General features: G+C 39.0%; 1 protein-coding gene across 1 annotated transcript in view; it reads left to right on the forward strand.

The window, feature by feature from the left end:
• Positions 1 to 1,708: 1,708 nt before the first annotated feature.
• LOC117482632 (CD5 antigen-like) overlaps positions 1,709 to 12,849 on the forward strand; it is a 49,234-nt gene continuing 38,093 nt past the window's right edge. The window contains exons 1-2 of the mRNA XM_034130788.1: positions 1,709 to 1,751; positions 8,746 to 9,036. Coding sequence (XP_033986679.1) covers positions 1,709 to 1,751; positions 8,746 to 9,036 — 334 coding nt within the window. The remainder of the gene's footprint in view (positions 1,752 to 8,745; positions 9,037 to 12,849) is intronic.

Genomic DNA, 12,849 nt, shown 5'->3' on the forward strand with positions numbered 1-12,849 from the left:
CGAGGAGTCGAGGAGTCGAGGAGTCGAGGAGTCGAGGAGTCGAGGAGGGGAAAGTAGAGAAATGAGAAAGGCCTCAGTGTTGCTCAAAAACAGTGTTTTATGATGTGTTGTTATTTAAAGAGTTCTTCGTCTCCCTGCAGCCATATGTGTGGACGGGACCTTCCATAAGTACGTCTTCACCCCCGATGGAAACTGCAACCGAGAAGCCTTCGACGTTTACCTCGACATCTGCGACGATGATGACTTCTGATTAAAGAAAATATACTGAGAGAGGAAGAGGAGGAGGAGGAGGAGGAAGAATAACAAAGACTAAAGTTATGACTTGTATTCTGTTCTGATGTGAAAGTGCACGGGGTTTGTCAAACAAAGCACATGCTGTAGTCCTAAATGATAGCTGAGGATTCTGGGTAGTGTAGTGTCTTCTGCCATCCTAAACTCCGAAAAAATATTTGTTTCTCCGAATCGAAGGGGAAAAATACAAAAGCATTGCACACAATTTAAACCAATCAATGTTGTGTAATTAACAAGGATAATCTGGTGTTTTTGAGTTGATGAGTAGTGCAGATATCACTGTAAAATCAATCGACAGTAAAGAGAATAGTTACTTCCGGGTGTACAATTCTCCGTTATCCAATGGGAATGGACGCTCACATTGCCTTTAAGGGCCGCCGACATGGACCGATGCGATGCTTCCATGAAGTAATTTTTTTTATTATAAAAATAGCATTTTTACATGTTATTACACTTTACATAATTTTTACGAAAACAGTCCAATATGTAAAATTATTTTAGCAAAAACCTAAATCATAAAAATAATAAACATCCATCCATCAAAACGTAATTACAGAAACCAATAAACAAAAAGAAAACATACATAAATTAAATAAATCAATGAAAATAAATGAAGAAATGTCATGTTTCATTATTAATGATGCATAATCACATGCAGTCAAACTGAAATGTCAAACCCTGTCGTCACCGACCACAACGAACGTGCCTCACTGCTGGACAACCAGAATATAGGACATTAGAACATATATTTCAATTCATTCCCCGTCAGCAAAGTATGAAACCTACATCTCTCTCTCTGTGAGATCCTGTCCTTTGAAATACTCCAGTTATTCATTTCATTAGTTTAGCTCTTAACCTGTTAACTATATGATCAGTGTTTTGTACGTTTAAGGGGCTTTTACAGAAAGGTCAGGATTATGAACACTTTCCCCTTTTGCTTTAAAAACAGAGCGGATGTTGGTTTATCTCAAAATGTAATTTAAAGACGTGTTTGTAGACTCCTGTTGATGACTCAGGTACAGTTCAATCATTCCTCTTCAATAGCATGACTTTAGGCCTCAGTGTGAGTGGGGAGGGACAGAGAGGCCTGATGGGACCCTCAGAAATACCATCAGATATATATATGATCAGAAATATATATACGATCAATCAATCAATCAACAACTTTAATAATCCCGCAAGGGGCAATTGGTTATGAGCAGCTTATGTCACAGGCAGAAACACACAGGAAGAAAACATCAGATAAATACGATCAGATATTGTTCCAGAGCAGGTGCACCTCTTCCTGTGCGCAGATATAAAGAAACGACAGCATGTGAGATGTTCAGAGAGACGGAAGAGAGACGACGCTCTACCTAAACTATTCCCAACATAATAAAGTATACGTTTATCTATAAAGTATCTCTCTCTACGGGACATGGATCACCTGCTGCTGTTGTTCCTGTTGCTGTGGAGCTCAGGTAGGACTTTCAACTTTATTATAAAACCCAGAACAAGATTTTTACTCTGTTCTTCTTCTGGTAAACATAAATATATATTTAAATTCAACATCCAATCAATGTATTTATATCCTGTTGCATTTAGACCTTGGGTTTTGGAGCCCCTAAACTAGATTTAGGTGAACTTAAAACCCCTCTATTCTGACGCCTCTGTCACACTGATCTTTATCATTGCTTATTTGAATGGGTTTAACTTTTACGATTGTTACTGAGTGACTCTAAAGGAGAGTTAAGCTTGTCGTGCATTTTACTCCACAGTCTGTATTCTACCACAACTCTGATCATAGTTTGATCATAGTTTCTGTAATTAAGATCATTACTATGTATTATTAATATTTCATTTCACCGTGTTGCTCACAAACAGGAAAAAAATGACTCAATGAGGTGTGACGTGTAAATCAAATAGTATGAAATAAATGATGTGGAAAAACATATTTGATCATATAATATCAGGAAGTTCAGTTACATTTTAGTTTTAAATCTAACAATAGTATGCATACTTGGAAAATAAATTAAATAAACATTTGTGTCTTCAGAGATGCTGCAAAGAGCAGAAATAAAAAAGATAATAATGAATCTGTTCATTCACTGAACACACACACACACACACACACACACACGTGGCTGTTTGTAGTAAACCTGTCTGTGCAATTGTTAATGTTTTTATCTGTGTATGTTTTCTATGTTGATATTTGTCACAAACACTCGCACACATATGCACACACATATACTCAACATACATAGAGACGCACACACACACACACACACACACACACACACACACACACACACACACACACACACACACACACACACACACACACACACACACACACACACACACACACACACACACACACACATGCACAACACCAGACAGTGTTGCATCTGTGTATCAACACAGCCCCCTGTAGTTGTGATGGTGTACTGCACCAGCTCATGAATATTCACACTGTGGAAGGAATCAGAGCTTTTGATTGTCCCGATCATTGAAGTTTTATTTGCTGTTTGTGTGCAAGTACGTGTGTAAGTGTGCTTGTGTGTAACCAGTGTGTGTGTGTGTGTGTGTGTGTGTGTGTGTGTGTGTGTGTGTGTGTGTGTGTATGTATGTGTGTGTATGTGTGTGTGTGTGTGTGTGTGTGTGTGTGTGTGTGTGTGTGTGTGTGTGTGTTTCTGCAAGTATATGTTTGTTTGACTGTGTGTGTGTGTGTGTGTGTGTGTGTGTGTGTGTGTGTGTGTGTTTCTGCAGGTATATGTTTTTTGACTGTGTGTGTGTGTGTGTGTGTGTGTGTGTGTGTGTGCATGTTTGTTTCTTCATGTATATGTCTGTTTGAGTGTGTGTATGTGTGTGTGTGTGTGTGTGTGTATGTGTGTGTGTGTGTGTATGTGTGTGTGTGTGTGTGTGTGTGTGTGTGTGTATGTGTGTGTGTGTGTGTGTGTGTGTGTGTGTGTGTGTTTGTTTGTTTGTAGATTTTTGCGTTTTTGTGTGTGTGTCTGTTTTCACTAGTGTATATATGTGTTTGAGTGTGCACGTGTGCATGTGTGTGTGTTTGAGCATGTGTGTGTGTATGTGTGTTTCTAAGGTAAATGTCTGTTTGAGTGTGTGTGTGTGTATGTGTGCGTGTGTTTGTGTGCAAGTGTGTGTGTATGTGCCTTTTTGAATGTGGTTATAAGTGTGTGTGTGTGTGTGTGTGCGTGTGTGTATGTGTGTGTGTGTGTGTGTGTGTATGTTTTTTATGTGTGTATGTTATATTTCATTATTTATTCAGATATTTCATATATGTGTGTTAGTGTGCTGGTTTGTGTGGTCTCAGCAGACATGTGGTATGAATAAACACCGGAACTACGAGGACACTTTGTATTAGCAGGACAAGGTCAGTGTGCGGCTGACTCTGACCGAGTGGAAGTGTTTCTGGAGAGCTCAAACAGTATAAGTCTCCAAAATCCAACTATTTTACAAAAACAGAGCTTGTGTTACATCTGTGTTTCAACACAGCGCCCCTGCAGTTGTTCTAGGGTACTGCTCATGAATATTAACACTGTAATTCAGGTTTTTCTTAACCTGTTGTGCCCCGAGCCTGTTTTTCAGGTCTCAGGCTCGAAAATGACATTTCCAGAACAAATTACCATATCTACACTTCTAAAAAGGGGAAAATTAATAATCTTTATTCTCAAAGTAATGATAAACCTGTGAGTTGGATGTAGAAAAGTCAGAATCAATATAGATGTTTTTTATTTTAAAGAAAATTCAGATTGAACATAGTAAAAAACTGTAAATTATAGTGTCCGTCCAAAGATTATGTTTTACTTATAGTGAAAACTACCCTTGGATGATGGGTTAGTAGACTAAAAGCTTTAGGAATCCAAAGTACAACATATAATAAGTACCCTGTATCAAGATTGATGCAAAACAAGTGACATTTGACCTTTTTAGAGAGGTTTAGCAAAAAAAACTCCACCTCTGGGGTCATTTGGGTGGAAATGGGCGTTTTTGCCGTTTCTCTGGAACCCATTTTGGTGATTGACATCTCTTTTTAACCGTTAGAGCCAATAGAATCGAAGGGGAATGTCGACATACACACCAACGTTACCAAAAAAAAGTGGGGGCTTCGCGCATGCAATTTTGCCAAGAGCGAACCTATTTCACGCTCTGACATCTGAAAACGGAAAAGTAGGTTTACAGTATTCCTTATGGATTATCAGAAATCATTTCAAAGTGACACAGACACATTGGATTAACCTATGGATTAACCTTCAGCAGCGTTTTTTTTATCAGATGATGCGTTTTTCCGCCCGGGGGCGGGTCGATGGGGTTCGACAGGTTAAAAGTGCAGTTAGGTAGCTAAAAACGCTAACATGGCTTACCTGTGTCACAGTCTGGTCAAAAGTGGTCTTCAATGGCATTAAAACGATAAAAACGCTGCTGAAGTTAATCCATAGGTTAATCCAATGTGTCTGTGTCCCTTTGAAATGATTTCTGATAATCCATAAGCAATAAAACTGCTTTTCCGTTTCCAGATGTCAGAGCGAGAGATAGGTTCGCTCTGATGCAAAACTGCATGCGCGAAGCCCCCACCTTTTCCTTTTACCATGTGTGTGTGTGGGGAAATTCCCCTTCGATTCTATTGGCTCTAACGGTCAGAAAGAGATTTCATTCGTCAAAATCGACAAAGGGGGGCCAGAGATATGGAAAATCCACCCAAATGACCCCAGAAGTGTTTTTTTTTGCTAAATCTCTCTAAAAAGGTCAGATGTCACTTATTTTGCATCAATCTTGATACAGGGTACTTATTATATGTTGTACTTTTGATTCCTAAAGCTTTTAGTCTACTAACCCATCATCCAAGGGTAGTTTTCACTATAAGTAAAAAATAATTTTTGGACGGACACTATAATTTACAGTTTTTTACTATGTTCAATCTGAATTTTCTTTAAAATAAAAAACATCTATATTGATTCTGACTTTTCTACATCCAACTCACAGGTTTATCACTACTTTGAGAACAAAGATTATTAATTTAACCCTTTTAGAAGGGAAGATATGGTCATTTGTTCTGGGAATGTCATTTTCGAGCCTGAGACCTGAAAAACAGGCTCAGGGCTTAACGGGTTAAAAGTGCAGTTTTGTTTTTCCTGTGACACGCACTCACATCACACTCACACACAAGGACACACATGCACACACACGCACACACACACACACACACACACACACACACACACACACACGTGACTCCACCACGTACTGCGGTGTTAAGGAGTCGTGGTGGTGTCACGTATTCTGGTGAGACCAGGTTGCTTTAGGGATTTAAATCAAACAACAACATTTAACAATTGTAAACAATAATATTACAGCAAAATGGAAAGACAAGATAGTGTTTAAAACACAAATGGAAATAAAACTAAATAAAATAAGATACAACAAAAGATAAGGAAAATACATAAAACAATCAAATAGAGTACCATCAAATAAAATCATTACCATTTCATGCCAGCTCTAACTAAAGACTTTGGTAAAAAGGAAGGTCTTCAATGCACTCTTAAAAGCTTGGACACTGATAAAAGTTGGTTCCAGAGAAAGGTCGGCACCTATTGGCCAGCTCTAACCACTGAGCTATCCGGAGGCATGAACAAACATTTTAAGTGCAATTTTTCACTGTGAAGAAACATATTTCCTGAATGAACTGGTGCTTGAGCTCTAAATGAACTGACTTGTGTTCTCTATATGAACATGTTTATCTCAGATATAGTAAATGGTAAAATGACTCCAGAGTGAGATCACTGAAGTGTTTCTGAGGTGATAGAAAACTGTACAAATCAACCTTGTGATTTCTCCTCAGGACTCCAGGCTGAAGGAGAACTCAACTCAACAGGTAAACTGCCAGTGTTATGTAGTGATGGGAATTATGGCTATTTGAAGGGAGCCGGATCTTATGGCTCCGTTCCTTTGCGGGAGCCGTTCAAAAGAGCCGTTTTTTCTTTAACCTGTTAAGCCCTGAGCCTGTTTTTCAGGTCTCAGGCTCGAAAATGACATTTCCAGAACAAATGACCATAACTACACTTCGAAAAGGGGAAAATTAATAATCTTTTTTCTCAAAGTAATGGTAAACCTGTGAGTTGGAAGACGAAAAGTCAGAATCAATATAGATGTTTTTTATTTTAAAGAAAATTCAGATTGAACATAGTAAAAAAATGTAAATGATAGTGTCCGTCCAAAAATTCTTTTTTACTTATAGTGAAAACTATCCTTGGATGATGGGTTAGTAGACTAAAAGCTTTAGGAATCCAAAGTACAACATATAATAAGTACCCTGTATCAAGATTGATGCAAAACAAGTGACATTTGACCTTTTTAGAGAGGTTTAGAAAAAAACTCCACCTCTGGGGTCATTTGGGTGGAAATGGGCGTTTTTGCTGTTTCTCTGGAACCCATTGGTCGATTTTGATGATTGACATCTCTTTTGAACCGTTAGAGCCAATAGAATCGAAGGGGAATTTCCACATACACACCAACGTTACCATTGAGAAGTGGGGGCTATGCGCGCGCAGTTTGCCCAATGTGAAACCTATCTTACGCTCTGAAATCTGAAAACTTAAAACTAGGTTTATTGCTGATGGATTATCAGAAATCATTTCAAAGTGACACAGACACATTGGATTAACCTATGGATTAACCTTCAGCAGCGTTTTTATCATTTTAATGCCATTGAACACAACTTTTGATCAGACAACAACAAAGGTAAGAAATATTGCCGTGTTGGCTACCTAATGCCACGTGTTGTGATGTCTGTTTTTGTTTCTAATGTCACGAGTTCTGATCATGGAGTGATGATACAGATACCTATCGAATCTGTGTAATCTCACGATGCTAATCGATGGGTTGGATTTGCATTTACGATAAGTAATAAGGGTGTTATACCGTGAGTTCTGTTAGCATTTTTTCGCTCAGGGCTAATCCAGAGGCTCAGCGTTAGTCTTGTGTTTTTTTTTGCACATTAACTTTCATATCATCAGTTAGCTGAGTTTCTTCCCGTTACATGGATATGAAACATTCATAGTTTATTAAATATTAAGAAGCCCTCAGACGCTGTTTCCTGCAGATGATGCGTTTTTCCACCCGCCGGCGGGCGGATGGGGTTCAACAGGTTTTAAGGGGGCGGGGGTTACTAGATTTATCTGCGAAATATACCTTTTATAATTCAATCAAATGTAGCACTGTTTGGACTAATGATCTATATGTGTACACATATATCACTTAAATTATTCAATACATCCTTTGTACTGAAGTATTCAAAAGTAAAAATTACATTTTTAATATAAATGATTTGCTGTGGCCAATTGTTTTCATTGCATTTACAGCCTTGTAACTCTCTGATTGTAGAACCACGCAAAAAAAAAAGCAGATAGCAACACCTATACAAACTGACAACAAATCTTTGCTAAGCCTAAAGATAATCATAAATAAATAACATAATGAAAATAAATGTATTGCAATGCTCAAAACAGCAGCATCCAACAGTCTCTAATCCTTGGTTACATGTCACTGCATGCATGCACGGAGCACCCGTAGCGCGGAGATCATCATATCATTCCGTCTTGTATTACTTAACAACAAAAAAAACAACAACAAGAAACGGCTCGTTCGCGGGTGCGAGCCGGCTCCCGTCGTTCACTTAAAAGAGCCGGCTTTTTTTTTTTTAACATCATGGCATCATGTCATTTAAAGACTGTTCCAATAACAGCTCATGACCAAAAGTGAACCAGGATATTCTTGATATGCACACAACAAACCATCAACAGCTTTTCATCACTACTGATTCTAATGAATGATCCATGAACAAGAGCATCTCTCAGTCTTGCAGTCGGTAAAGGTGGAGATAACTTTAAATTATTTTTACAGTGCCAGGTATCTGGTTTCATTATACACCACACAATATCACTACATCCAGTTTGTAATTCAATGTAATTTACATTAATGCACACAATGTACACAATATCTTGTTTTTTATTACTGCATATATTGGATATTTCATTCCTATTCTATTTCAATGTGAACACTGCTATATTATACTACATTTTCTATATTTGTTCATGTTATTATAGTTTTCTTAAATAGTTTTCTATCTGTGTTTTTAATGTTAGTTTGACTTTAATGTCTGCACCACAACACCAAGTCAAACTCCTCGTACATGTCGACCCACCTGGTGATAAACCTGGTTCTGGTTCTGATCTCTTTCCACCACTGGTTCAGAAAGACCTCCAGTTTGACAAGAATAATGATGTACTCATTTCTCTGGTGGTTTCCAGCTGTAACTCCATCCTTCCATCACTATCAGTCATTGCTTGGATCATCATTTAGGGGTTCATGATACAACATCTTTATTTTAGTAATAATTATTAAATATTACATCTGCTACAAGCAACTAAACGACATGACTCTCTTGTTTCTGTTCAGAGCCTGTTGTCAGACTGGTGGAAGGAAAGAGTCGCTGTGCAGGAGCTCTGGAGCTGAAACATCTGAGAGAATGGAGAACATTGAACGCTAACGCTCTCTGGAACCTGAAGACCGCAGCTGTTGTCTGCAGAGAGCTAAACTGTGGCTCTGCTGTTTCTGTGGGAGAGAGAGTGGAGTCCTCAAGCAGACCTGTGTGGGAAATCAGTCCTATCTGTGTTGAGTCTGGATCTGCTCTGAGGGATTGTGCAGAATCAAGTTCCGCTAACCACATTGTGACTCTCACCTGCTCAGGTAAGCCCATTAGTGACACCATCAATGACATCATCTATCACACATTCAGAAATGCTCAGAAAAACAAAAAAACGAAGTCTTTGTGTGTAGAGCAAAGATGTTTGGGTACCTGAGCAGAAGGACTAGAAGAGAGGAATCTGCAGATGATGTTTTATTGTTTGAAAACCTGGTAGATGGATGCTAATTGTTAAGGTACATTCACACCGGACGCAATGTGAATCTTCGAGCGTCGCAATTACAGGTAAAGTCAATGCAAAGATGCAGAACATCTCAGTTTAGCGCCTGACGCTATTGACGCGACTTGCGTCATTCATGAGTTACATCTTTTCATCTTCTGAGTCTAATTCGCCCGACGCTGTCGCGTGTTAGCTAATCAGCGGTGAGGATCTCAGTCTGACATCACTGACGTTGAATCAGGAAACAAGAACATCAGCCGTTAGCCGTTGGCTGTTAGCCGTTGGCTGTTAGCCGTTGGCTGTTAGTACACAGAGCTCACAGCTCCTCATATCTGTCCAGAGGCCTGTACTACGAAGCCGGATTTTCGCTTAGCCGGCTGACTTCAGGGAAAACTCGGGCTCTCCGGTCCTACGACGCTGGTTCTCTTTTTAGTGGGCTAGATCTCCATGGTAACTTATGCTGAGCGGCTAACCTCCTCGGGAGGAGGTTAGGTTGCAGGCTAAGAGATCAACTCAGTGAAAGCACCGCCTGCTGACCAATCAGAGCTCCGTGTGCGGAGTTTAAAGCGATCAAGTCATATTCAGGGATGCAAACTTGTCACCTTTCGGCGAAATTCGCCGCTTTGAATCCAAAATAGGTCGTTTGTGTGATTCATGTAGATCTGCAATACAAATATTTTTGGGGTATGGTGGGGTCTGGGACCCGGAGTAATCTGCGGCAGCGAGCTGTTATGTGCCATCATGACACGCATGGTGTTCTTTTTTTATATATTATAATGAAGCGCGAGCTGTGTGCTCGAGTCTTCCTGCCTGTCGGCTCTGCTCATGGATGTATAATAAGGCTCTGCTGCTCCGGGATGAGAGTCTAGCTTCAGCAGCTACATTACCTACGGTGCGTTCGTTAATATTAACTGTGTGGTCCGGAGTCACTGTGGCACAGACTGGACCGCTGGTGAACAGCTGTTAGAACGGGCCGTTCAGGTGTTCAGAGCAGAGCTCCCTGTTGGAGCGGCAGAGCGTGATGTGCACTGAAAAGTGTTCCTGTCGCAATATTATCATTGAGCTAGCTAACTAGCATAACATATCTGCTAACGTTAGCTTTAGCCTTCGTTTTCTAATAGTCATAGGCTATAAACGGAGGTGGTATAAGTATAGATCTTGTACTAGAGTAAAAGTAGAAGCACTCAGATCTTGTACTTGATTAAAAGTAGAAGTACTCAGATCTTGTACTTGATTAAAAGTAGAAGCACTCAGATCTTGTACTTGATTAAAAGTAGAAGTACTCAGATCTTGTACTAGAGTAAAAGTAGAAGTACTCAGATCTTGTACTTGATTAAAAGTAGAAGTACTCAGATCTTGTACTTGATTAAAAGTAGAAGTACTCAGATCTTGTACTTGATTAAAAGTAGAAGTACTCAGATCTTGTACTAGAGTAAAAGTAGAAGTACTCAGATCTTGTACTTGAGTAAAAGTAGAAGTACTCAGATCTTGTACTTGAGTAAAAGTAGAAGTACTCAGGTCTTGTACTTGAGTAAAAGTAGAAGTACCAGAGTGTAGGAATACTCTGTTTCAGTAAAAGTCCTGCATTCAAAATGTTCCTCAAGTAAAAGTATAAAAGTATTATCATCAAAATATAGTGAAAGTAGCGACAGTAAAAGTAGTGATTGTGCAGATTGGTCCATTTCAGAATAATATATATGATATGTTTTATAATGATTGATCATTAAAGTGTTCTCAAAGCTGGTAAAGGTGCAGCTAGTTTGAATGACTTTGTATACTGCAGGGTAGCTTGTGGATTTACTCCAGGTGGAACTAAAGTCTGATTTAACACTTGATTATATTTCACATCATTCATCCACATCTGTGAAGTAACTAAAGGTAGTGGAGTAGAAGTACACCATTTACCTCTGAACTGTAGAGGAGTAGAAGAACAAAGTAGCAAAACATTGAAATACATAAATAAAGTACAAGTATCTCAAAATTGTACCCAAGTATAGTACTTGAGTTTATGAACTTAGTTACTTTACACCACTGGCTATAAAGATAGAAAGACTAAGCCTTGCACAGAGGCATGAAAATACATTTTCAAAATGCTCAACAGTGCTGCCAAAATTATAAACTGACTGCTACACAATTAAAATAAATGCTTTTATATATTTCTATTAGATGTGACTCTTTGGCGTTTCTGTTATTATTAACATTGCTTCTTTAGTTGTTCTGAATGCTAAAATCCTCTGTTATTCCTAATTTTAAAGCCGATATTCCGTGGGGTCGGGGGGCTCGGATCCTTGTCACCTTTTTTATACCTGATGAGTTTGCATCCCTGCATATTACAGGATAGAGGAAATACAGAAAAATTGCCATTGCAGGAAAGACGGCCGGGCAAAAATCAACCGACTGTGTGAACGTGAAAATGAATAGAATATCACCTCCCATCTTCAGAGCAATCTGACTATTATAACATTAGCGTTAAGAAAGCTTACTTAAATATCTGCCACAACATAAGTAACCGGATCAGAGTAACATTACGTACAGTCCGCGGCACTGTGAGTGCAGACGTCGATGTGTCCCATTATCATTCATATCACATCACATCATAATGTATCATATATTTCCTTATCTGAGTCAGCTGAGCCGTATCTGGCCGTGCAACACTCACAGTGTCACATACTGTATGCAGAAGTATTATTTTAAGCAACACATTAAGTTGACGAAACACTCGAGTCAAATGTAATTAAAGTCAGATCGTGTCTTGGTCGCATTCAAACGCTTTTTCTTTTACCAGCTGTATTCACCTTGCAGGTGCAGCTATGTGGCTTTTATCCTGGATAAAGTGTTTAAGTCATGGATGTTTAAAGTTCAACTTCTTCATATTTGACTAATATTAAAGTTCACTTTTCATTCAGGAAGTATGACGCTGCGCTGTCAGTACGCTTGTCCATGTTTGTGATTGGTCGAATGCTCCAAATACCACCCCTTTCATGTGAACGCGCACCTAACTAGATAGGACACGGCTGGCTTGAGCGATCCACTTGATAACCAGCGTCGTAGGACCGCTTAGCGAGAGCGCGTATGTTTTGGATTGGGCCAACCGGCTAACTCCAACATATCCAGGTTAGGTTGAACCAGCTTCGTAGTACAGGCCTCTGGTGTAACTGGTGTCGATTAGCGGTGTCTGCGTTGTGTTTCTTTTTTTGAAGGATGATACACAGAATTATTAAATACAATTCACAGAATTTGTGTGATTATACTAAATGATTTACAAAGAAATATTTAACACTAAACACCACTGCATATTTACAATTGTTACACAGAAACTGGAGAAAGTTATAAATATACAAACCACAGACTGTCTGTGGCATAGAGACTACAGTCACTGCTTTATTTCTGTCTGTGTGACGTTGTTGTGAGTTTGGACGGAGCAGCTACATGTTAGCTTAGCCTGATCTCCATGCAGAAAACATTTTGTGTTCGTCTGCCGTCTTGTCTGCACACTTGTCAAAGCATGAATACATGTTTTTTCTAACCAGTAGTTATGTGGGCATCATTTTGAAACATGTTTTAGAATTAAATCCCTGTAAAATATGTTCATGTTGTTGTTGTTTGTATCTACCATAGTATTTACATGGAGATACGT

This window comes from Trematomus bernacchii, unplaced genomic scaffold (assembly GCF_902827165.1).
Source record: "Trematomus bernacchii unplaced genomic scaffold, fTreBer1.1, whole genome shotgun sequence".
Classification (NCBI taxonomy): Eukaryota; Metazoa; Chordata; class Actinopteri; order Perciformes; family Nototheniidae; genus Trematomus; species Trematomus bernacchii.